The sequence below is a fragment of the Nycticebus coucang genome, chromosome 6, assembly GCF_027406575.1.
Source record: "Nycticebus coucang isolate mNycCou1 chromosome 6, mNycCou1.pri, whole genome shotgun sequence".
NCBI lineage: Eukaryota > Metazoa > Chordata > Mammalia > Primates > Lorisidae > Nycticebus > Nycticebus coucang.
In genome coordinates, this window is record NC_069785.1 from 22,072,327 (window position 1) to 22,099,466 (window position 27,140).

Here is a 27,140-nt window from a genome sequence, read left to right on the forward strand (position 1 = left end):
CTGCTAATAAAGTGGAAAATAACCAAAAGGAAATCCAAAAACAGAATCAAATAAGAGATGAATGATATGAAGAATATAAAAAGGATATAGCAGAGCTGAAGGAAATGAAACAGTCAATCAGGGAACTTAAAGATGCAATGGAAAGTATCAGCAACAGGGTAGACCATGCAGAAGAAAGAATTTCAGAGGTAGAAGACAAAGTTTTTGAGATAACTCAGATAGTAAAAAAGGCAGAAAAGAAGAGAGAGAAAGCAGAACGTTCACTGTCAGAATTATGGGACTTTATGAAGCGTTCCAACATACGAGTTATAGGAATTCCAGAAGGGGAAGAAGAATGCCCAAGAGGAATGGAAACAATACTAGAGAATATTATATAAGAAAATTTCCCAAATATCACCAAAGATTCTGACACACTGCTTTCAGAGGGCTATCGGACTCCAGGTCGCCTCAACTCTAACCGAGCTTCTCCAAGACACATTGTGATGAACCTGTCCAAAGTCAAGACAAAAGAAAAGATTCTGCAAGCTGCTAGGAGTAAGCACCAGTTGACCTACAGGGGCAAATCCATCAGAGTGACCGCAGACTTCTCTAATGAAACTTTCCAAGCAAGAAGACAATGGTCATCTACCTTTAATCTACTTAAACAGAACAATTTTCAGCCCAGAATTCTGTACCCTGCTAAGCTAAGCTTCAAAATTAGAGAAATCAAATCATTTATGGATATACAAACATTGAGGAAATTCGCCACAACAAGACCAGCTCTACAGGAAATACTTCAACCTGTTCTGCACACTGACCACCACAATGGATCAGCAGCAAAGTAAGAACTCAGAAATCAAAGGACAGAACCTAACCTCCACACTGATGTAAAAGATAAAACTAAGCAATGGACTCTCACAAAATAAGACAAATAGAATACTACCACACCTATCAATTATCTCAATAAATGTTAATGGCTTGAATTCTCCACTGAAGAGACATAGATTGGCTGACTGGATTAAAAAACACAAGCCATCCATTTGCTGTCCGCAAGAAACACACCTGGCTTCAAAAGACAAATTAAAGCTCCGAGTCAAGGGTTGGAAGACAATTTTTCAGGCAAATGGAATTCAGAAGAAAAGAGGAGTTGCAATCTTATTTTCAGATACATTTGGATTTAAGGCAACTAAAGTCAAAAAAGACAAAGATGGTCACTTTATATTGATCAAGGGAAAAATACAACAAGAAGACATTTCAATTCTAAATATCTATGCACCCAATTTAAATGCTCCCAGATTCTTGAAACAGACCTTACTCAGTCTGACCAATATGATATCTGATAATACCATAATAACAGAGGATATTAACAAATGGAAGAACATATGAGGACAATTAATGACAATTATGGTTATGGGGGGGGAAACAGAAAGAGGGAAGGAGGGAGGTGGGTGGGGCCTTGGTGTGTGTCACACTTTATGGGGGCAAGACATGATTGCAAGAGGGACTTTACCTAACAATTGCAATCAGTGTAACCTGGCTTATTGTACCCTCAATGAATCCTCAACAATAAAAAAAAAAAAAAAGAAAAAAAAATGAAAACAAATTACCCAATTTTAAAATGGGCAAAGGACTTGAATAAACATTTGTCAAAGTAAGACATACAAACAGCTAACAGGTATACGAAAAAAATGTTGAACATCACTAAACAACAGAGAAATGCAAATTAAAGCCATGATATCACCTCATACCTGTTAAAATGGCTAATACCAAAAAGACAAAAGATAACAGGTGTTAACAAGGATGTGGAGAAAAGATAACCCTTGCACACTGTTAGTGGGAATATAAATTAATCTGAATATTATGGAAAACAGTATGGAGGTTCATCAAAGAATTAAAAATAAAGCCAAATATGGTGGCCCATGCCTATAATCCCAACAATTTCAGAGGCAGGGGCAGGAAGATTGCTTGAGGCCAGGAGTTTGAGACTAGCCTGTGCAATATTGCAAAACCTTGTCTTTAAAAAAATGGAAAAAATTAGCCAAATGTGATTGGCATATACTTGTAGTCTCAGCTACTTGGGAGCTGAGGTGGAAGGATTACAAGCCCAGGAGTTCAAAGTTGCAATGAACTCTGATGACACTGCTGCACTCCTCCCTGAGTGACAGAGCATCTCTAAAAAGAGAAAAAATAGAACTACCATATGATAGAACTATCAGAAGTAGCAATGCCACTTCTGGGTATATATCCTAAGGAAACAAAATTAATAAGTCAAAGAGATATCTGCACTCCTATGTTCACTGCAGCATTATTCACAATAGTTAAGATATGGAAAATAACTGCGTATCCATCCATGGAAGAAGGAATTTACAAAGTGATATATATACACACATACACACACAGTGGAATACTATTCCACCTTAATTTGTGACATGGGATGAACCTGCAGGACATTATACTAAGTACAATAAGTTAGGCACAGAAAGACAAGTCTCACTAATATGTAGAATCTGGAAGAGCTGAATTCAGAAAAACAAAGATTACAATGGTGGTTGTTAGGGACCAGGATGGGGTGGGGTAGAAGGTAGGGAAGTAAGGAGATGCTGCTTGAAAGGTACAAAGTTTCAATTAGAGAGGATGAAAAATAATAAGTATGTGAGGTGATGGATATATTAATTAGCTTGATTTAATCGCATCACTACATATACATGTCTCAAAAAACATGTATATGTACATGTTGTACAAAAACAGTGTACATGTTGTACACTGTAAATAAATATAATTATTATTTGTCAATTATACCTTAATAAACCAGGGGTGGGGGGTAATCCAGTCTCTTCCCGACTACTATAACTGCTTTATATCAAGCTTTCCAGGCTGGTTGACACACACTCTGCGAGACCATTCTACACTGGAACGCTGAGGACAACCCTGGTGAATGAGCCAAGTGTAGGCTACTTGTTCTGCTCTCAGCCCCACCAGACATTAGACAGCTATTCCTGTGCTTAAGTATCAATAGACAATTGGCTATTCCATAAACATGTGTCAATAACCAATCTTAGATAATAAAAACTCCTCCTTAAGAATAAATGAAAGACAATACACACATCGAGGGATACTGTAATTCAAAGGAGAGCCCAATTTGAGGACTCAGAGCAACAGACTCCTGGTGAAATAAATTAATACCAAAATAGAAAGAAAACCTCAAAAATATGCATGAGGATATTGTGTCCATGACACTGACATGGGTACTTTTGAAGATGGAACAAATTAAGACCAGTAAAGATTCTACACAGATAAAAATAACTTTTGTGGAATTAAAAATTGTAATGAAAACAATGAATTATAAAATTAAGTATTGAAGAAACAGAAAACAAACTTGAGAATTCTACCAGAAGTCCCTCAATGACGAAGTGAAAATAATAATATATTTTTTTAAGTGAAGGCAATATCTGGGAAATTCAATATGCAGAGTAGGACTTCCAAAAGGAGGAAACTAAATATATGGAAAAGTTATGATAATCAAATAGTGGGCTAAACTTTCCTGATCTAAAACAAGATTTAAGTTTTCAAAATTAACTGGGGCTCACCATGTTCCCAGCAAAAAACGAACAAACAAAAGTGAAAAAAGATTAACACCCAGTTCTATACAAGTGAAAAAAAAAAAAAAAAAGCTACTGTGTGGGAACAAAACTCCAACTTCTCCTTTATGATTATAAATTCCAAGCAGTGACTCTGCCTCTAATGCTAGCACTTTGGAAGGCCAAGGTGATAGGATCACTTACATTCTAATCAAATCTGAAAGTCTGCATCTTTTAATAAGAAGATTAAGCCCATTCACATTTATTTTCTCCTTGAGCCCAGGAATTCAAGAGCCGCCTGGGCAACAAAGGGTGATCCCACTCTCTGCAAAAAAATAAAAAATAAAATAAATTTTTTTTTACAAAAAGTCAACAGGTGTGGTGGCATCTGCCTGTAATCCCAGCTATAATGGAGGCTGGGGCAGGAGCATCATTTGAGCCCAGGAGTTTGAGGCGGCAGTGAGCTATGGTTGTGCCTCTGCATTCCAGTCCAAAAATCTCATTAGTAGCTTTGATGGTAAAAGATTATATTTCTCCTAGCAAAATTTTATATTCAGCAAAGCTATTGTTTATAGGTGAGGTAAAAGTAAAATACATTCTCAAACATGTAAGGGCTTGGGAAAGATGCTAGGAATTTATTTCTCCTGTGAAAATTATTAGAAGATGATCCAGCAGCCAATACTAAGGATAATTTTTTTAAAAAAGGAAAATTGCAATTTAAAAACTCTGAAGTTGAAAAATAACAAGTATATGAAGAATTAACTCTGATTACTTTCAACATTCTTATAAAACATAATACAAATGTCAAAAGAAATTCTTGACAGTATGAAAAGTATATAATTCTATTAGTAAAATAATAATAGCTAATAATCAAATATAAGGTTATAGAAACAAAAATGGAGTAATAGGGTAGAGAATACAGAAAAAAAACAAGGTTGATTTTTTTTATTTTACAAGTGGCATCAATACAAGGGTGATTCATTCTTGATATTGTAAATAAGAGAAATATATATAAATGATATAAATGTAATATATAAATATTCATTAGTAGTTTTACATAAATATAGAAAATATATTTATATTATATTATATATAGTCATATTTATATATATAATTATATATATTCATATTATATATAAAATTCACTAGAGTGAAAATGAACAAAAGAACACTCCATGCAACAAAATATTTAAATAAAGTCACAGTGTAAGCTTCAAGTGTTGCTAACACTCAGCTCAATGCCTGCCACCTGGTAGGTATCCAACAAATATTTATTGAACAAATAAATGAAATAATGTGATGAGATAAAACTGATCAGTAATCTTAAGAAAATAAAGGTGAATGGGCTTGATCTTTTTATTAAAAGACACAGATTTTCAGATTTGGTTAGAATGCGATTTATAAGAAACTTGCCTAAAATAATATGATCCTTAAAATTGCTAATGAAAGGACAGGCAAGGATATACTAAGCCTTTACAGATACGACGAAGGACTTCAAGTCCTAAGAGATGAGAAAGAAATATAGACTATGCCTGATTGTGGGATTTCTAATTAGTTCTATTAGATTCAAATCTTCCATCTCTTCAATTTGGTCATTAATTTTAACCAAGAGAGTTCTGTCTTCCATTTCTTACAGACCTGCACATTTGCTTGTCATCACTGCACCAGCAGTTTACTGGTGTACTTATTTCTACTTAAAAAAAAAAAAATGACTCAATCAAACAAGTCCCTCTTGATTTATAAACCAGTAAAAATATAGTCATGTTATCAGTCCTGCACTCCTGACTGAAATTTGTAACTAGGATTTTTTTCATTTCTCATTTTAAGCCAGCATCTGTAATCAAATTATAAAGATATTATAATATTAGAAAGGAAATAGGCACAAAGGGAAATCTTGCTGTTATGGTGCCAAAGGCAAGAACATTGTAACTTTGGTTTAAATGATGCTTTTGTCCTTTTGAAGCATCATTTTCTTTCTTTCTTTTTTTTATTAAATCATAGCTGTGTACATTAATGCAATCATGGGGTACAATGTGCTGGTTTTATATACAATTTGAGTGTTTTCATCAAAATAGTTAACACAGCCTTCACGGCATTTTCTTAGTTATTGTGTTAAGACATTTATATTCTACACCTAGTAAATTTCACATGTACCCTTGTAAGATGCACCGTAGGTGTGGTCCCACCAATTAAGCATCATTTTCAGTGAAGTAAATATGAACTCTGGCATAAGAATTGGCTGGATCCAATGGGTCAAACTGAAAGTGTTTCAAGGAATTAAATGGCATCTATAATTGAATAAATTTATCAATGGGAAAAATTAAAATTATTTAAAATTGTAATACATATATATGGATAAAAAAGATTAATACAAGTCATACTGAGCACCTCTTGTAATTATAGAAGTCAAACATGACTTGAGTATTACCAATTTAATACAGTTTTTTCCTTTCTTAATTGTGTATATATTTCTTGGCACCCTATGTATATTCATTATCTTATTTACTATTTGTAATTACTCTTTAAAGTAAGTATTACTATTATCCACATTTTTAAGATGAGAAACCTGGAGCTCTCAGGAAGATCATCAATTAGAAAGAGAGTCGGGATAAACTGTAGGATCTTGAACCCATACTCTTACCCTTTTATACTTTTGGTGCCGATTCACCTTTCCAATCCTACACTTAACTCAAATGGAGAGCATGGAGACACTTTGGCAATTCTGTTCTCCCAGTTTCTTCCTTATTTGAGTTTAGTAACAAAGAAAATTGCATTTAAGGAATGTTAAAAAAACTATTAAGAATAGAAACATTCATCATTCTGGTTTCAGAGTCTAAATGCAGTTTGCTCTAATTTTCAAAATGATCAAATAAAGATGCATGAAATCTCTCCCTAATCTTTCTAGATTAGCATTGTGAATTTGGTTTTACTGATAACAATAATATAACACAATACAAACAACACATATGAAATGAGTATACAGCAGTATCTGTCCTCTGGGGCAGAACTCCCCACTTCAAAGGAATCACTCAGCACCTTCTAATAAAACACGTAAACAGAAAAAATTGGGCCTTTGTTCCATTTTCTTTTACTTTAGAAAATGGTACAGGACTGCTTATAAAAATTCCCTTGAGTCTTCCCCTACTCCAGAGAGTACACTGAATACTTATTTAAATCTGTATTTGAATTTCAACATTAACCCAGCTACCTTTTCTTAAAAGGCAGTTCTGAATTGTATCCAACTATTTAAAATTGTTTCCAAAGAAGTGTGAGGTGATGGGTATTTTAATATGTGGTGGGGAAAAAAATGATAAACATTTTTGACGGACATACATTGGTTTTCTTTTGATAAACATACCTGGTTAAAATAATAGCTTTTTAAAAACTGTTATCTATGACATAAAAGGATTATGCAGACTATGTGTTTCAAATGCTTTTGCTAAAGTCAGATTGAGTTACTGTAATTTCATGTTTGCAGTTTTGCCAGGGCATCATTATAAAGTTTCTAATGGCTCCAGGATAGAGCAGCAGGGATGATCCAGGCATCTACAGGAACCATGGCGACTTTTCTCATACATTGAAACTTCTAAAATATACTTTCCTGTTGTTTAACTTAATCGCCTTTAAAATATAGGCTTTGAGGTCACAGGAAGTAGGATTATTTGTGGTGCCAATGGTGACTGGTCACAGTGGACATGAGAAATTCCCCTGAAATATCTTGATTCTTGATGAAATTAGTCTTATTTTTATTTCTGGAAATTATGTATTGATATTTGAGGATATAGTAAGCATCTGAACTATTTAGCTCTTTTATTTTTCTATTTTGTAAAAGTACATTAGTGAGATCTCTTTTCAGAGTAATTACTTGGTAGTGCTGCATATTTCATAGTTAATTTGAAATCCTTCTAAAGGCCCTACTGTATAAATTTTAATTTCTAAGATTTACAATACTGACTCATTGACTTCCATTATCTGGCCATCAAGTAATCAGAAATGAACTAAGAAACAAAAGAATAAGCTACCAATGAATGGTTTTCACTTCTCAGAAACAGATCTTTGACCTAAGGACTGCTAAGTCTACACAGTGGCAAATTCTTTCTTTTTTCTAAAATAATATTATTTTATCACTATTATTATCCCCAAGAGCAAAAGTATTCCTTTCTGTCTTAATGAAGCATAAGCTTGATTAACTTATATAGAGACTGTTACCAAAATACTGAGGGAAAAAGCAGGCTCAGGATATTGGTTTCTGAAAGGGCAAGGAACAGTGGGTTAGAACTAAATCTATGTTATATGGTGTTTTTTAAATTTCAAAATGTTATAGGGGCACAAATGTTTTGGGTATATGAATTGTTTTTGTTATGCCTTGAGTCATAGATGTCAGTGTGTCCATCACCCAGAAAGTATTCCTTGTACCTGTTAGGCAGGTTTTTACCTATTTCCTCCTCCCCTTTCCCCCTGCAGTTTTACTTCCCTCTGTTCACTTGTGTGCTCATCAGTTAGTTCCAATTTAATACTTGGAGTACATGTGGTATTAGTTTTTCCACTCTTCAGATACCTCACTTAGGATAATGGTCTCCAGTTCAATCCAAATTGTTTCAAAATGCCTTCATTCACGTTTCTTCATGGTGGAGTAGTATTCCACATAGAACTTTTTTTTTTTTTTAATCCACTCATGAATTGATAGACACTTGGGTTGACTCGATATATTTGCAATTGTGAATTTTGCTGCAATAAACATTTGAGTTCAGGTGATTTTTTTTTTTTTAATGTCATCTTTTCTTCTGGGTAGATAGTAGCATGATTGCTGGATCAAATGGTAGGTTTGCTTGTAGTTCTTGAGGAATTTTGATACTGTTTTCCATAGAGGTTGTATTAATTTGCAGCCTCATTAACATTGTGTAAGTATTCCTTTCTCTCTATATACATACCAGCATCTATCGTTTTTGGACTTTTTCATAAAAAGGTGATGTCTCCTTGTGGTATTAATTTACATTTCCCCGATAAGTGATGTTGAGCATTTTTTCATAAGTTTATTGGACCATTTGTCTTCTTTTGAAAAGCTTCTATTTAGGTCTTTCGCCCACTTTTTAATGGTATTGTTATTCTTTTGCTGATTTACTTGAGCTCTTTTTAGATTCTAGATATTATCCCTTTATTGGATATATAGGTTGTAAAAATTTTCTCCCATTCTGTAGGCTGTCTATTTCCTCTGTTGATTATTTCCTTAGACATGCAGAAGCTTTTAATTTAATCAAGCCACATTTATTTTCGTTGTTTCTTTGATTGCCATTGGGGTCTTCCTCATAAATTCTCTGCCAAGGCTGATAACTAGAAGAGTTTTTCCACTATTTTCTTACAGAATTCTTGTGGCTTCATGCCTTACATTTAACTATTTTATCCATCTTGCATTCATTTTTGTGAGTGGTGAGAGCTGTGAATACTCATTCTGCATGGGACTATCCAATTTTCTCAGCATCTTTATGGGATAGGAATTTTTTCCCCCAGTGTATATTGTTGTCTGCTTTCTCAGAGATCAATTGGCTATATTTGGGTGGTTTTATATCTGGGTTTTCTGTTCTGTCCTATTGGTCTATGTCTGTATTTTTTGTCAATACCATGCTGGTTTTGGTTACTACAATTTTAAGTCTGGTAATGTGATGCCTCCAGATTTGTTCTTTTTGCTTAAGATTGCTTTGGCTATTAAGGCTCTTTTCTGGTTCTGAATAAAATGTAGAATTAACTTTCCTACATCTGTGAAATACAATATTGGCATTTTGATGGGGATTGCATCGAATCTGTAAATCACCGTGGGTAGTATAGACATTTTAACTATGTTTTAACTAGGTTCTACCAATCCATGAGCACGACATGTGTTTCCATGTGTTTGTGTCTTCTGGGGTGATTACTTTTCCTCAATATTTCATTGTTGTCTTTGTACAGCTCTTGCACCTCCTTAGTTGAGTACATTCCTAGGATTTTATTTACTTTGCAGCTGTTGTGAATGGTGTTGAGTCTTTGGTTTGACTCTCCTTTTGACTGTTACAGGTGTGTAGGAATACTACATAGTTATGTACATTGATTTTGTAACCTGAGACTTGGATGAATTTACCTTTCGATTCCAGGTGTTGCTTTGAGGTTTTCTAGATATAAGATCACACTATCAGCAAAAAGTGATAGTTAAACTTCTTCTTTCCCAATTTGGATACTCTGTATTTCTTTCTCCTGTCTGATTGCTTGGGCTAGGACTTCCCAGAACTATATTGAATAGAAATGGTGAAAGTAGGCACCCTTGTCTTGTTCCAGTTTTTAGGGGGCATTCTTTCAACTTTTCTACATTCACTATGATTTTGACTGTGAGTTTGTCATATATGATGACTTTATGATCTTGAAATATGTTCCTTCTATGCCTAATTTGTTGAGGGCTTTTCGCAGGGAAGGGTACTAACGTTTGTTGAATGGTTTTTCTTCATCTATTGAGATTGCTATTGAGGTTGCTTCTGTTTAAGGGCTGAATTATATTTATTCATTTACTTCGGTTGAACCCTCCTTGAATGCCTGGGATTAAGTCTGAAGGTCATGGTGGATTTTTTCTATGTGCTATTGAATTCAGTTTTCTAGTATTGTATTGAGGATTTTTATGTCTATATTCATAAGGGGTATTGGTCTGTAGTTTCATTTTTTGCTTGTGATATCCTTTCCTGGCTTTGGTATCAAGGTGATACTAACAATGTAGAATGAGTTGGGGAGGATTCCCTTTTTCTTAATGTTACAGAATAATTTCTACAGTATAGGTACCAGCTCTTCCTTGTACGTCTTCTTTTTTTTTAAGATTATAGTTGTATTTTTTTTTATTTTTCCATATTTTGTATCTATAATTATTAATGCATCTTTTTTATTAAATCATAATTGTGCACACTGATGCATTTATGGGGTTCAGTGTACTGCTTTGATATACAATGTGAAATGCTTACATTAAATTGATTAACACATCCATCACAATTATATTCTTTTCTTAATAGTTTTGAAATATACCATTGCATCATGCACATTAGGTGAGGTGCCCCTAAGTATCCTCCCTCCTCCCTCCACCCTCTCCTCTCTCTCTCCTTTTCCCTTCTACTTTCTGGACTATAGTTATGTTTTACCATTTGTATGAATGTGTAGGTGCTTACATATTGATTTCATAGTAGTATTGAGTACATTGGATACTTTCCCCCCACATTCTTGAGATACTTTGCTAAGAATATGTTCCAGTTCCATCCAGGTAAACATAAAAGATATGAAGTCCACATCTTTTCTATGGCTGCATAGTATCCCATTCCTTGTAGGTCTTGTAAAATTCAACTGTGACTTCACCTAGTCCAGGGCTTTTTCTGTTGTTGGAAGATTTTTTATTATTGCTTCAATCATTGCTCAATAGTGGTCTGTTCAGGAGTTCTATTTCTTCCCAATTGAGTTTTGAGAGGTTTTGGGTTTCCAGGAATTTGTCCACTTCCTCTAAGTTTTTGACTTTATACGTGTAGATATTTTCATAGTGTTCACAAATGATACTTTGTATTTATGTGATATCAGTTGTAATATCTCTTTTCCCATTTATGACTGAGCTTCGTAGGATCCTTTCTTTTCTATTTCTGGTCAATCTAGCAAGAGGTATACCAGGAAGTCTATCAATTTTGTGTACCTTTTCAAACAATCAACTTGTTGTTTCATTAAAACAAAAGTTTTGTTTATACTGTTTTTTTGTTTGTTTTCCATTTCATTTAGTTCTGCTCTGTCTTTAGTATTTGTTTTCATCTACTAGCTTTGGGTTTGGTGTGTTCTTTCTTTTCTAGTTTGTTCAGATGGGTCTCATTGCTAACTTATGATCTTTCTATTTGTGGTAGGAATTTAAGGCTATAAATTTTTCCCCCTTAGGACTGCTTTTGCTGAATCCCATAGTTTTTGGTAGTTGTGTCTCCATGTTGTTGAGTTTAAGGCATCTTTTAATTTCCATCTTAATGTCATTGACTCAATAATCATTCAGCAGTAGGTTGTATAATTTTCATAATTTTTTTTGTAGAATTCAGTGTTTCTCTTGGGTTGATTTCTAGCTTTATTCCATGGTGGTCTGAGAAGATGCACAGTAAGATATTTATTTTTTGAATTACTTGAGATATATTTTGTGACCTAAGATACAATCAGTTTTGGAGAATGTTCTATTGCTGATTAGAAGAGTATATATATCTAGTAGTTTTTGGACAAAAAAAAAATCCAGTTTTTAAAATTTATGTTGGACTTGGATGATCTGTCTAGTTCTGTTAGGGGGTGTTGAAGTCTCTGGCAATTATAATGTTGCTGTTTATCTCTCTATCTAGTTGGGTTTACTTTATGATTCCAGAGTGCTCAGTTCATAAATATTTAGGATTTTTTTTCCTTGTTGAATTGCTCCCTTTATCATTATATGATGACCATCTTTGTCTTTCTTTATTATTGTGGATTCAAAGTTAATTTTATCTGCTATGAGAATGGCTATACCTGCTTTCTTTTGGTGTCCACTTGCACAAAGTATTATTTTCCATCCCTTTATTCTGAGTAGGTATGAGTCCTTGTGAGTTACATGTGTTTCCTGAAGACAGCAGAAACTTCAGTTGCATTTTTTCATCCATTTTGCCAGCCTGTGTCTCTTGAGTAGAGCATTCATATCATTCTCGACGATTGAAAGAATTGATATATTGTCTGCTATTCTGTTCATCCTGTTGGGTAGTACCTTATTGCTTTGTTTTATTTCTTATGATCTTATTTTATATGAGCTCTGAGCTTCAGTTTTGGGTGTTTTTACATTGGCAGGTGTCTTTTGTTCTGATCTATGTATAATGAGGTTCTGAGTATTTCCTACATGGCAGATCTGGTCTTAAATTCCTTCAGTGTTTGCTTGACTTGGAAAGTCTTTTTTTCTCCTTCATACATGAAACTTAGTTTTGCAGAATTCAACATTCCAGGTTGGCAGTTGTTCTGTTTAAGAAGACTGAAGATAGAGCCCCAATCCCTTCTAACTTATAAGATGTCCATTGAGAAGTCTGCAGTTAGCCTGATGGGCTTTCCTTTGTAAGTTATTTGATATTTTTAACCTCATAGCTCACAGGAGTTCCCCACATGTGTTGACTTGGGCCAGTCTGATGATTCTGTGTCCTGGTGATCACCTCTGCAATGAATCTGTCAGCTGTTCATTGAGCTTCTTATACCTGGATGTCTAAATTGCCAACAAGACCAGGGAAGTTTTCCTTAATGATTCCCTCAAATAGGTTTTCCAGCCCTTATATGTTTTCTTTTTCACCCTCAGGAATGCCTGTGATTCTAATATTTGGCCATTTTACATAATCCCATAATTCTCATAGGCTCTGTTTATTCCTCTAAATTCTATGTTCTTTATTTTTGACTGATTCAATTTGAAAGAGCTGCCTTCTAGGTCGAAGAGTTTTTCTTCTGCTTCCTCTAGTCTATTCTTAAAACTTTCTACTGTTTTGTATTTCCTTAAATGAATTATTTCCAGAAGTTCTATAAGTTTTTTTTTAATATGTTGATCTCTTTATTGAATTTTTCATTCATTTTTTTTGAATAATTTTTCCGGTTTATTTCAGTTGGTTTTCCATTTTCTCTTGGATTTCACAGAGCTTCTTTATAATCCATAGTTATAATTCTTTGTCATTTCATTATTTTCATTTTGGTTGTTAACCACTGCTGGAGAGCTGGTATCCCCTTTTGGGGGTGTACTTTCACTCTAATTTTTCATATTTCTGGAGTTCTTGTGCTGGGATCTTCTCATCTAAGGTCGCTGTCACTTCTTATTTTTGGATTTTCTTTGGTGTAGATGGGGATTTTTTTTTCTTCCCCCTCACTCATTGGAGAGTGTCCGTAGCACATGTTGGGTAAGAACCTTTGGCTTTGCTTGTGGGTACTTTAATGAGAATCTAGGTTCTGAATGGATACGTTAGTTCTAGATATCCTTAGTGTGGTGGTTTTCTCAGTTGCTAGTTGTTTGTGGGCTGTAGTAGTGGTGAGGTATGTGTGTGACAAGATTCTCTGTTTCTTTTTGATGAAGGAGGATAGAAGTCTTTGATATCTTTTCTCTTTCCCACTCCTGTAGTCTTCTTAACAGTGTGAATTGTTTTGGTGCACCCAATTTAATATTTGACACATTAGGTGGTCCTCGTAAGATACAACCAGACCCTGTATAATTGAGTCAGTAAATGCTGTAAAGAGCTGTGCAAATTGAATTCCCTGTCAGTAGGTGGTGCTTGTTTGAAGGAACAAGCTGCAGTGTTATTTTGGGGACCTGTGATCAGCTCTAGCCTCTCAGAGTATGTACTTATATGCCTTAGGTAGTGGGTGGGTCCCTGGAATTTCCACAAGAGTCTTTATTCTCCACCATAGCACAGGCAGGTGGGAGGGTGAGACTGATAGGGGCTGAGTTGGCTGTACCTTCCCTCAGGCTCCACCAAAGCTGGTAAGTTCACTGCTTTGGCAGGGGTTAAAGGTCTACACTGAGATTTCTGGGGAAAGCTGCCAAGGAGGAGCTGAGGTGATCCCACCCAGCCAGAAAATCTTCTTACAGAGGCAGGGACATCCAAGATCCATAATCTGGCTAGCAGGAATGGGTTTCACTCTTTGGCCCCCTCCCCTGCTCTGTGGTCCTCTCTCCAGCCGGTAGGCAGGAGCTCAAACTAGCTGAGTTCCCCAGCAGTAGCTAGCACTGCTGGCTTGGAGGTTCCTTAACCAGGATGCTGCCCTGATCTGACAGGTGATGACTTTCCTGTGGGGCAAGGGGTGCTCCATCAGGGTACTATGGTTTTTTTCATTCTGCTCTTGTCTCCTGAGATTAGTTCACAAATCTCCCCTCTGTGGCCCTGAGGAACATGATCGACTCTTAGGGTATAGGATCTGGCCTTCAGGCCTGTCCTCAGTTCCCCAAAGATCAATCCTGGCCCATACTGAGGTGAAGTGTGCTTGTCCTGAGTTGCCTATGGGGTGCTCAAGCAGGTTTGATATCCTTCTGTTTCAAGAAATGCCCTGATATGATGGGGCAGCCAGGGAAGCAGCACCAGAGAGTGCTGGTGAGCTGGGAGCTCATAGTCCAAGCATGCCTTAGTCCTCTGCAGGTCTTTAAAAGGAAAAATTTAAGCCCTACTTTCTGTGAAAGGCCCAATAGAGAGGGGGAAGCAACTCATGAGAGCCCTGGCTCAAATGTCTTTCCCAGCAGCTGCAGGCAGTGGAGGGGAATGAGAAGAAAAGAGTCTGAATGGAGAAAAGTTAGCACTCTGGTCTCTGTACCTCTATCAGGAAAGTAGCCCACCTGGAATGTCCAGGCTCTGGGGTCAGGCAGATCCCCTGGGACAACTGGCTGGTTCCCTGTGCTCCCATAATCTGGATCAGAGATGGGAAATGTTTGTGTGGGAACAAGCAAAATGAAAACTGAGGGAATGAAGCCCCATAGGGAGGACAAAGGCACACATTGTGTGGAGAAGCAACATGGCACCGGCCATCTTGGCTTGGGTCTGTGGTGATGGGAAATGCCCCAAGGGGGGCTGGCAGCATGGAACTTTGTCCTTACGAAGCTCCCAGTTCACTGGTGGCAGCAGCTTTTGAGCTTATGAGGATAGAAAGACTCTCCAGCATGCCAAGAGTCCACTGACTGCCAGAGGTATGAGGGAAGGAAAAACAAATCGCTCCACCTACCCTTTTTGGTGGACTCCAACCCTCTTGGGGGGTTTTTCCTCCGCCAATATCTTGCTCCTTCTTGTTCTGTTCCAAAGATTCTTCCCATGGAATTTCTGGTAGGATCTGGTACTTTTTCCTTGGAATTATTCCCAATCTATGATTATTTGTTTTTCCCTTTTCATCTAAAACTTTTTCTTCTTTCTAGACAATCTGTCAGCTGGTGTCTCCGGTCAGCCATCTTTTCTCTCCCCTATTTAAGCCTGTTTCACAGTGGCAGATTTTGGAACAGTTTCTAGGTGTATTGGCTCTATCATTTATTAACTATAAGACCTTTATGAAGTTAATTCAATTTTCCCCACCTTGGTTTTCTCATCTATACATCGAGATAATACCACCACCAGCCTTAGGATGGTGATGAAAATTAAATAAACGAATGTAGGTAAAACACGTAGAAACTGTGCTTTGTAATTCAGGAGCACTTGGTAAGTATTAGCTGTGGTTGTTATAATTATTAAAAGAATGTTTTGTCCTCCTAATGCAATTTTAGCATGGTCTCTTTTCCTTAAAGGAGATGAAGATGGTAGCCATTTCCGTGTTTATAATAATTTTTGTAATCTAGATCAGGGTCAGGAAACTATGGCCTATAGGTTAAAACTAGCCTGCTGCCTGCTTTTGTAAATAGTTTTGCAAATTAGTTTTATTGAAAAGAACCATATTTATTCATTTACAGATTATCTGTGGCTGCTTTTGCACTATGACGGCAGAGCTGAGTAATTGCAACAGTCATTATATTATCTGGCTTTTACAGAAAATGTTTGTCAACTCTTGATTTAGAGTAAAACAAAGTTTCAATGTTTATTTGAAAGGTCAGTGAATGACAGGCTGAGAAAAAACTATAATTTGTACCCAAGGATGATCATTTTTGCTGTCCCTGATACTGGTTGCTATGTGGATTCAGACAAGTCATATTGCCTTTCCACGACTCAGGTTCTTCATTATTAAAAATAAATAAAAACACATACGAAGGTGATTATAATTTTCACCTTATATAATTAGCACACATTTTAAGTATAATAACATGCACAGAAGGGCTTAGTCAAATTTAAATTACTAAGCAAATTTGGGGCATTAATCATTACCAAATCTAATCTATCCATTTAGCTTTTTGATGATAAAGTCTTGACCAGGTGTAAACTTGCCCCTCCCAGCCTGATTCTGGGCCCTGGTCAGTGCTGTGGCCTCTTTCAGCCTGGTAATGTAAAATTTCTCCCCAATTTGAGTCTTTAGGATAATGAATTTGGTTATGGGATACAAGGAACACATGATAAAGTAATTCTTTTCTTTTCTTTCTGAAGGGTCATCATTAAAATGTAGTGCTTTCCAGCCAATGATATGGGACCTGCACACACAGCTCTATGGGGCCCTCTGCCAGCGGCCTCATTAAATTCCTGCCAAGCTCTCCCACATTTTGTCATCAGAGTGTGTTCACTCCTTGACAGTTTTGATTTTTGTTCCAGGGTTCTTAAGTTCATACCTTCACGTTTCTTAGCACTTGCTGGAATTTGACTCTTTTTATCAAATAAAATTTTCTTTCTCTTATATCTACTGCCACATTTATCACATTTTTATGCCTTAAAGAAAAAGAAAACATTCCACAATTCCTTTTTCTTTTTTCTGAAAACTGAAGATCTTGATCCCTTCTCTCATCTTAGACCAAACTCTGAGAAGAAATTGCAGTCCTACCTGCAGAACGCTATAGATCTTCTGTAGAGCTCTAAACACAGTGCCCTCCCTCCTGTTCTCCTGGACAGTGTACTGTGGTTTGTCTATCATTACTTTTGGTGTCATATAAAGGAATTCAGATCTGTTTAAAGGCTGAGATTTTAGAAAATGAAGAATCATAACTAAACTCTGTCGAGAAAGCCTTCCCTCCTCTATGTGACCAATGATGAGAAGAGATGTTCAGGAACCCACAAGAAGAGTCAAAGTATGGCAAAGAGTTTCCCACATATACAGATGTTTTAATAGCTTTTCTATCTGAGCTGTTTTATCACTTAGAAAGGCATAGGGCATCTATTCTTTATATTTTTGACAAGTTAAAAATGTTTATTCTGGATATTCTTGCTACCAATTATAATTTTATCAAGGTATAAATATTACATTATTATTGCATTATGAATATTTGCTTCCATTCTTCCAATGAATGTGGTAATACACAGAACACTTGATTGATCACATACTAAGCACTAAGAGTAAATATCTCAGAAATATTTAAAATTCTGGCTAAGAAAGACATTTCTTCTAATAAACATGAATAAAATTTTCTTTAGAAACAATAAAAATTGTGCTAGCATTCTAGCTCCCCTTAACATGTCTGGTCAGACTCTTTAGATCAACTTTACAAAAGAATTAGTGCTTTAGGTCATAAAGAAAAAAATCATCAGGGTTCCATAACCTCAAAAAGTATGAAAAGTTTAAAGCTAAAGGATGACACATGGCAAACTTTTGATAAAGTTTCAAAATGCAAAAAGAAAAAATACCAACTCAGAAATATTTTCAGAACCCTCTCTTAATAACTTTAGTAGCTAAAATTACTGCTGAATTGCTGAAGATAAAGACTGATAATCTACCACAAAGAAAGAATGAAATTTAGTTTTGACCTGCTCTTCTCTTTGAGTCCCCTGGTATAGAAGGGCACTCACTAAATATCAATAAATATCGATTTTCATAGTGCCTCAAAGAATATACTTTAAACAGACAGCCCTGGATTTAAACCCTAATTCTACCACTCACTCTATGTGACCCTAGACACACAAAACTTAACCTCTCTGTGCCTCTATTTCTATATCTGCAAAATCAGGATCCTAATAGCAACCCCATACCATTTTTATTAGGATTAAATGAGCCCCATGTATATACTCACAATAGAACATTACGCAGTAATCAAAATAAGTGATTACAGTTGTACAAAACGGCATGAATGAATTGTACTATTATAATATTTCATAAAAAAGGAAGTAACGAAAGGTAACTCACAGCATGATTACCTTTTAAAGAATAACTAAAATTAAAAATATTCTTTCCTGTGAAAGGAAAGAGCACAATGAATACAGAGCTCAGGATCATGATGACCTTAGGCAAAGAAAGCCAGGGATGCACAGAAGAAGATACCACATGGTAAGGTGTAAGATATTTTTCAGTGTTTTAGGGTAGGAGATTCCCTGTTTTTATTATGTTACTTAAAAATAGACAAATAGAGTGGGATAAGAGAAGTCTATGGTAGGAGAATTTTAGGTGGGAGAGTCTATGTTTTTATTATATTTTTTAAAAATAGCTAAATAGAGTAGGGTATGAAAGTAGTAAGTTTAATGACTAGTGACACTGAAAACATAAAAATACTGCAAGAAAAAACAATATATTTGAATAAAAGAAATAAAATAGCAAAAAGAAATGAGACATAATTTAAATTAAAAAAAAAAAGAAAATAGCAAAAGTCATATGATAGTACTCTATGGTACTTTTAAAATAAAAAAAATTCCAAACTTAATTTCAGGTACAAAGACATACTTGGGAAATGATGAATTAGGTATAGTGCCCATTCCTCTGGTGGCTAGAAAGTGTTTAGTGAAACTTTAGCAAAAAGCTAAAGACTATGACAGGAATTATCTGGAAGCCTAGAGCCGGCTCATACAGGCCCTCTCGCCCCTCGTCTCTAACGTGCCTCAGTCTCTCTGTATCTGGGTCTCTAATTCTCTCTTTCTTTCCCCCATCCTTAATCCTTGTAGATTTGTTATGAGGGCATACCTGAAAATGATGTTGATGTCATTGTACAAAGCCAAAGAATAAAGTTAATGTCCTTTGGAAGCAACAACAAAATTAATGCAGAACTCATGGTTCCAGGTATGATAATGGCACATTTAAAAAAGCATTGCTTTCAAATATCTATGTATGAGATATGTGGGTAGGTAGGTTGGTTGATAAATAATTGTAATAAACATTCTATATTATTTACAATCACCATTAGGTAACAAATCTGAGTTTTCAATGTTAGATTTCTATCCCTTATGAATGTACAAATACAAATAGTAGAAATACCTATGTGAACTCATCAAAACCCTGGGAAATAAACTCTATTGAAAGCCCATTTAATAAAGGAAGAAATTTAGGCACCAAGGGTTCATCCAAGTGTTCCCACAACGAGGCTGAGATTTGATCTAATCCCAAAGCCAGGTCCATTAACCAGTTTACTAAAGGTGTAATAAAGATGTAATAGAGAAAAATATATATATATCACAATATCCAGCCCACTAACTGTCAAGATGCTTTATAAGGTGTATGCTAAGTTCAAATAACAAAGAGGCAAATATCTGAAGACTCCATCGTCCCATACTAGGGTTAGGATGGGACAAGAGGAGATGAAATAATCATCGGGGTATTAGATTTTAGACCATAAAACCCATTTGCCTTAGCAAGACACTTTCATTTAACTTCCCATTTGCTCTTGCCAATTAAACACCAAAAGAAGAGGGTTTTTACCAAAGCAGTTTATAATTGCGTCATACAGATAGTCTATTGGGAAGTACTGTGGTCTTAACTTTAAGGATGCCATCTCTTGGGTTATGCAGGTAAGCAAGATGAGCCTGCCTATTGCGCAGAGGGAAGGTCAACCACACAGATTGCTGAAAGATTGCTGGGTGGGGTGGGATGAGTAAAACCTGGTCCTAGCAGACTTTTTGAAGAAATGGTTGCTTAGTTCCAAGAAGTTCTCTCCTTCTTGGTTTTCCTCTTCATGACATTCAGACCTTTCTTTCCTCCTAAAGATTTCTTCCTTGTTTTTTTTTTTTTGTCGAGACAGAGTTCTACCCTATGCCCTGAGCAGAGGGCAATGGCATCGTAGCTCACTGCAACCTCAGACTCCGGCTGTGGGCATCCTGCTGCCTCAGCCTCCGAAGCCGCTGGGATTACAGGCGCTCGCCGCGGCGCCCGGCTGGGTTTTTCCATTTTTTTTCATGAGTCGGGGTCTCACTCTTGCTCAGACAAGCCTCGAACTCCTGAGCTCAAGCAATCCTCCCTCCTCAGCCTCCCACAGTGCTGGGATTACAGGCGTGAGCCACCGCGCCCGGCTTCCTAAAGATTTCTTAATCACCAAATTCAACTTCTACAACACCAAAGCCTCAGGCTGACACCAGCCAGAACCTGAACAATGATTGCATTTACTAGAGGGTTCAAGCAGCATGGCCTACCTTAGGCAATAGAGAAAATATTGGAGTGTTAAACTGTTTTGTTTTTTTTTAACAGATATTGTGTAAACAATAGAAATAAACCAGGGGAAATACTTCTTTATGAACTTAACCATGAATGTGAACACAGTTGCATTGCTAAAGCTGGCATGTTCTACGGTGGAATATGACTATAATGTAGGAATCTCTTTTACTTTATTTCTTCCCTCCATAAATAGTTGACTCCTCATATATTTAAAAAAAAGTTTCCTTTCGTTAACATTAATGGCCTTCAATTACATCAGGCACTTTTATCATACCAATTTGTGACATGCTATTTTTTTTAACTTGGTTAAGAATACTAGAAAATACTTTCACGGTCTCTGGTAATCTTTAGTGTTTGCTGAGCTGTCTTTAGTTTATCAAAGTCCTCTGTCAATAATCACTTTACAAAATACACAAGCAGCAGAGATTTCCCCTATACGATGTGTATTTTACTATGCATAATGTTCATCTTTATACACACCCAGACGCTGGCGTGTAAGAAATGTGGAGGGTGTCTATAAATTCAAGGAAACAGTTAAGTGCACAGTGATACACAGATACATGGTATAATACTTTACGTACTTGATAAATATTTCATCCCTACCATAAAGAGAGCTTTTTATCAACTTTGATTGTTTTTTTATTACCTTAAAGTATTGCAGTTGTTTCTCAGCATTCATTGTTCCTTCCTTTTCTTGCCTCAGACAGGAATTGAAGATGAAAAGCTCTGTATCTCTTAGCCACCCTTTCAGTTCTTTGATCCTGACCTCCAGCTGCCTTACCAGGCTTCCGCTTTCAGGAGAGAGCAGGTCACGTGGACCCGACCCACTGTGCCCTGCCATTGCATCCTGGATCTTCTCTCCAAGGGTTTTCTAATGCATGAGATTAAAAAACAAGAGATAAAACAAACAAACAAACAAAAACCCACCACCACCACCACCACCACCAACAACAAAAAACCCAAACATAGATTAGGTTAGGTACCAAAAACACATGACGGTTGGGCTGGTAACAAGAGCCACCCGGAAGTGTCCAGCTGTACCTGTCACCTCGCTACTGACACTCCTTTCAGATTAGCTGGTTATTCCACTGAGGGTTCAAATTCTCAGACAGCCTGTGTTGTTCTGACTACCAGTGGGTGCTTAAGATCTTATTCGCTCGTACTTTCCTTTAACATAAAGGAAATTCGGCCCCAAAGTTCACCATGTCCACAGATAAAATTCATTTGGATTACGACGGGAGTTTATTAATAAAAAAATTCCCACATAAAATGTCCATGAGATAGAAGTCTGAGTTTGATCAATAGACTAACAAGGCCAAGAGGAGATTGTAGAAGGAGACTTAAACTGCTTTTTTTTTTTTTTGGTAAATTTTGCGAAGTTTAATTTCCAAAACATGACTGAGGGCTTTTAGGAAAGGTAGCTTCCTTGATGCTGTTGCTGATTTTATCTGACTTGGAAATTGTTCAAGCCCACCATTCTTTCCATTTTACATTTCTGCATGCTAGACTTTCTAATACCAGATATGTTTTAAAATGATCTCCAATTTACTATGCTACAAGCCTGTTTAAATTAACCACTATGGCACCAGGGCATTCATGGGGAGGGCTCTTTTCTTTTTTTTTCTTTTTAGTGGAAAGCACCCAGAATCAATAGGATTTAATCTATGATGATGAATTAAACCTACAAAAATAAGCTTTAAAACACAAATAAAATTAAGTCAACAAACATTCCTCTGCTGTGTAGTGTTCTGCAAATAGTATCTTTAGGAGATCGTAACAGAAAAAATAGCCTTTCTTGGCAGCACCCTTGTATTTTCATGGTGCAAATATTGATAATTTGAAGACCCTCAGTGGAATCCAGATTTAGCTATTGTTTTTATGCTGTAACAAAAGTAGCAGCAGGAGGTGAAATCAATGCCCTTGGAGGGTAGGGTCACAAAAAAGAATTTATTGCCACTTTTTTGTTCTGGAACAGTTTGCAATCATAAATTCTTCATAAACAGAATACTTCAGAGAATGGTCCGTCTTCATAAATATACGACGGAGGACATCAATTTCATTTAATTCACAATTTGTGTCAGCACAGCAGATGCCAATGCCTGCCTTGATAGGGTTGTTTAATATGCAATTGAGACAGAGTAATATGCAGCACAGGGGACAAAATTTCACAGATTAAACTGTACGCACCACTGACAGTTCATTCTAATGTATTTCCATTCCACACTGTTCACCTTAGATGAAAGTAATATTAAAAACCATATCCCTCTATTTTACTATTGTGAGAAGTTAAAATCCTTGTCTTTAATTTTTTTTCATGCCTATTAAAATGTAATCATGCCAATTAAAACAGTGTGTTTGGTGCTGTTAGTGTGGCACAGGTTTTGTTATAATCTTCCCTTGCCCTACTGTCTCCCCAAATCATTGCAAACCTGCATGTTGTATTTGAATAATATTTTGTCAAAATGGCAACCATTTTAAGTCTCTGATTCATAAAGCATAGCTAAACACTGTTTCTTTTTCCAATATGATGCTAATTTAAAATTTTTGTTGAGGAAGCAATATATATCCCACACTTTAAATAATTTTCTAAAAAGATTATTGTTTATCAAGTTAGCAATAAGTATATTAAATGCATTGTAAACAGACTATCACTTTATCTATCAAGCACATAATGTTGTTCTTATCTATTTAGTAAATAACCTTTTAAAATGTGATATGCTAACCATGTTTCTCCTGTCTGAGATCAATGAATTCTGTAGAATTTAGGAGGTTCTGATTTAAATCATCACACTATAAAGTGAAAGTCATTAATTGCTATTAAAAAGCAACGTAACAGTAGATTAGATTAAAAACTTTTAACATTTTAAGTTACTTTTACACAACTGTAAACTGTAGTGAATTTAGATGAGAAGCATAAGACTTAAACTTGCAGATTTTTAATCACCTAGATTAAGCATGGCATAAACAGAATATTGGCATTCCTCCAAGCCATTACGGTACATGGAGAGCTTTTTATTCAAAATATTTTTGGAATATTATTTCTTTAAAAAATTTTTTTTTTAAGGCAGAAAAAGGGAAGGCATACAAAACCATGCTCCATAACTAACACCACCCACACTTAGCTGTTGTAATTAATCATTTAGGTAATTGACAAATGTAGCTTACCCCTGATTTGAAGTGAAGGCAATTTAGGAGAGAAGCTGTTGAAAAAAATACAGTTTAACTTCTCCTTCTCTCAGCTGTCTTCCAACAAAAGGACAGTACTGTCTCCTGCACAGTGCCATCCTGGTCTCTGGGTAACAGAATCGCTATATTGCCTTTTTGCCAGATTCTTGCATCTCAATGTTTGGCTGAAACCCAGCCCATTATTGCGTGAAATGAATTACATGAAACTTTTTTTTTTTTTTTTTTGCTTTTGTTAAAAATGAGCTGGAAATTGAGGCACAAAACACAACCTGACTTAATTCTGCAATTCAGATTTGGGGCAAATTTGCATCTTTGTTCTGGTGGCTTAAAAGCTGTAGTAACAGCTCTACTTTTCATCTTAAGGATACAGTAAATAGTTAAACACTGGATGTCTCTTAAATGTACCATCAGAATAAATTCTATTAACATTCATTCAAGTATGACAGTAAGTGTATATCAGATATACTGTATTATAGTTGACTTGGTGCATACTCATAATACATGGCATATTTTACTTACTTTTTTATGTATTAAAGGACCAAAATTATTAAAATATGAGAGGAGACAAGCTCAGAATAAAAAAGAAAAATCAACAGAAAAGGAAAAGCAGTGTTTTCCCCATAATAGCATGAATAGCTTGTTTGAAATGTAGGTAGTGAATTGAAAGAGAGAGATATTTGTGCCTCAAATTAGGAATCAGACAGATAGAGTACTTCACTACGCAAAAAATGTACATATAACCTACAAACAGTAATAAAAATGCAAATACCCCAAGCAGTTCCCATTTTTCATTAATTGAATCCACTTTTTCAAGGAGATCATTTGGTAGTAAAACGCCACCTTTCTTCAAAGCTTCAACCTTACTAAGCAGCTCTGTCTTTTTCAGGTGTCTGATGGACATTTCCACATTGTATCGCTAAAATAGAAAGCAAGAAAGAGATATCATTAGGAAGAGAGGTGTTCTTAGAAAATCTGTGAATACAGAGTTCCTGATGTGTACTGATATGAATGTTTCTGTTCCCAATAAAATTTACAGGGATGCTAAGCCTAAGTACTTCCAGTAGTTGAGGAACATTGCTGATATAGTTAAAGATATATACATTACACACACATAAACATCTAAGCGATGACATTTAGTTGACTAAGATTTATGTCTCTTTAAACTGAAGTTTCCACACACATCTAATCTTTAATTTAAAATACTCCAAATGGGAAAATGCCTGGTCTAGGCAGATATAATATTACAGTTAATTTAGTTCAACTTTTGGCTCAACTACCTTAAAGGACTAGTCTCAAAGTGGTAGAAATAAAATTATCCATAGGGATTATATGATGTCCTCCTTATCCTATACATTCTCTGGATTCTCAGTTTAACATTTTGTTTCATTTTTCTTGTACTTAAAAATTCTGTGTGGCCTTAGAGAAAAGGAACATAGAGGGATTAAAAAAGAAAACCAGTGTTCTAGGAATGGGATCAAATCTATGCTTCTTTAGAGATTACTGTAAAATGTCCCCACACATCACAATTGATTATAGAACCTTCCTCCCTAAAATACACTGTATTCGAACAAACTGCCAAGTGAGCCTCTCCTAAAAGATGTTTTGCTGGCGATAATGTAATGCTATTTAATATGACAGTTACTATGGTGATTCTCTTTAAATATCTCTATTTGGATAATTTCATAGTTAGTCTTACATTATGGAGGGTTGGTTATAAATGACTGTGGTTGTATTTTTTTAAATTCACATGCTAAAACACCTCTGAACAGAAAAACCAGATTCTGGTTAAAAAGTTAAATGCATTTTACATTTTTAGCACATTTCCAAAATGTAATGGCAATTCTAAAACTTCCTTCTTTGTGACACCAAAGCCAGGTCATTGAGTTCTGTGGTAGCATTGTTCCTTTGCCCTAAATAAGCAAGGTTGCCCCAGGATAAGTTAAGCACCCCTATCAGATTTGATGAAAACTTTTGTCTGGTGAAAGCAGCAACTAAACAAGTTTAAACGTGCCCAAGCACTTAGATTATTTTATTCACCTTGAAATCATGGTATTATATAAGATTCCAAACTAAAATACAATTGGAAGCAGCTTAAAGGAAAAGAAGGTGTGAAATCACTGTTTCGGTTAATAGATCTTCAGCAGTTGCGTGCATATGTTTGCATACTTTTAGTTTCATATTTTAATCTTTCATTTACACTAAACATGCACATCATTTGTATTATGTAAACTTCTCCAAATGTTAGTCATTTGTGGATCACAGAACAAAATGTTTTAAATGAGGTGATTTAAAGCATTTCATATTATTAATGAATGTTGATCATGGTGTCAGAGAATCCAAAATTACATGAATATGCATAGTGAAGAAAATCAAGGGTTGCTTTAGAGCGCTTTTAGAATTTGGCCTGTGATACATGAGAAATCCTGATTGCATTTTCTAATGGCAGGCAATTACCAGGACCACGTTATTCCAACACTTAAAAAAATAACACTGTCCACTCAAGTTTTCTGGACTTGATACTCAACAAGTATTCTAGAAACCTAGATAGTGTTTTACTTGTCAAAGTGATGATTGGAGGAGAGAGCAATCTGCTATATGTAATCAGATTCCCATCTAGAATGATGTAGCTGACAAAGATTTACATAATTAATTTTGTAAGCCTGAGACATAATATGGGGGAACCAGAATTTCAGGCAGGCAGAAGAATCCTATTCAAGTCTTCTACTTACGCGAGGTGTATTAATCAAAAGAGGGAGTCCTCTGGCTGTGCCACCTGGGAGTGGCCTCTACCAGTTATCACTTGACCTTGTGACAAGCTCATCCCCTGTCTTTACCCCAACTTGGAACAGCTCTTATGTAGCAGGTTAGCCAAAACCAAGAACAGTTTAAGTGTGCTCCATAAAAATGACAGTTTTGTAAAAATAAAAATATAAAAAGCAACTAATTTAATTTTAGATGTAATAACACACTTTTCTCTGTGAAATATGGGGTTAGGAAGTCACTCCAATAGCTATTATAAGACGTTATTATATTTAAAAAAAAAAAAAAAAACCTTTGTTTTTCTGTATGTCCTCTGTCTTTGTGACCATGTAGCTTTACTGTATAAACAGCCTGATGAAAAAGATGTGATTGATGGACACTGCCACCCAACTATAAAAGCTAAGAGAATCCAGTTAATTGTTAGATGTATGGGTATGTGAATAAAAGGTACTAGAATTGCTTGTAATTTAAGGTGAAAATATTTATATTAATTTTTGAAGCACTCTGAAGGTTGAATCTGATATGATTCAGGGCCTCAAGCTATATGTGCAATACTGCCAGGAGGGTGACATTTTTTGTAGGAGGGTGATATTTTTGTTGATGCTACTACGTTTTTGCTCTTCTCTCTCTAACATCTTTTCAGAAGCATTAGACGGGGAGAATCAACTGCCAGCT

At 35.7% G+C, this 27,140-nt stretch overlaps 1 protein-coding gene across 4 annotated transcripts in view; it reads right to left on the reverse strand.

The window, feature by feature from the left end:
* AKAP6 (A-kinase anchoring protein 6) overlaps positions 1 to 27,140 on the reverse strand; it is a 603,334-nt gene that overhangs the window by 96,178 nt on the left and 480,016 nt on the right. For all 4 annotated transcript variants that reach the window (XM_053594741.1, XM_053594742.1, XM_053594740.1 and 1 more), the window contains 2 exons: positions 24,475 to 24,621; positions 21,166 to 21,390 (listed from right to left, as the gene is read on the reverse strand). In XM_053594741.1, the coding sequence (XP_053450716.1) occupies positions 21,166 to 21,390; positions 24,475 to 24,621 (372 nt within the window). The remainder of the gene's footprint in view (positions 1 to 21,165; positions 21,391 to 24,474; positions 24,622 to 27,140) is intronic.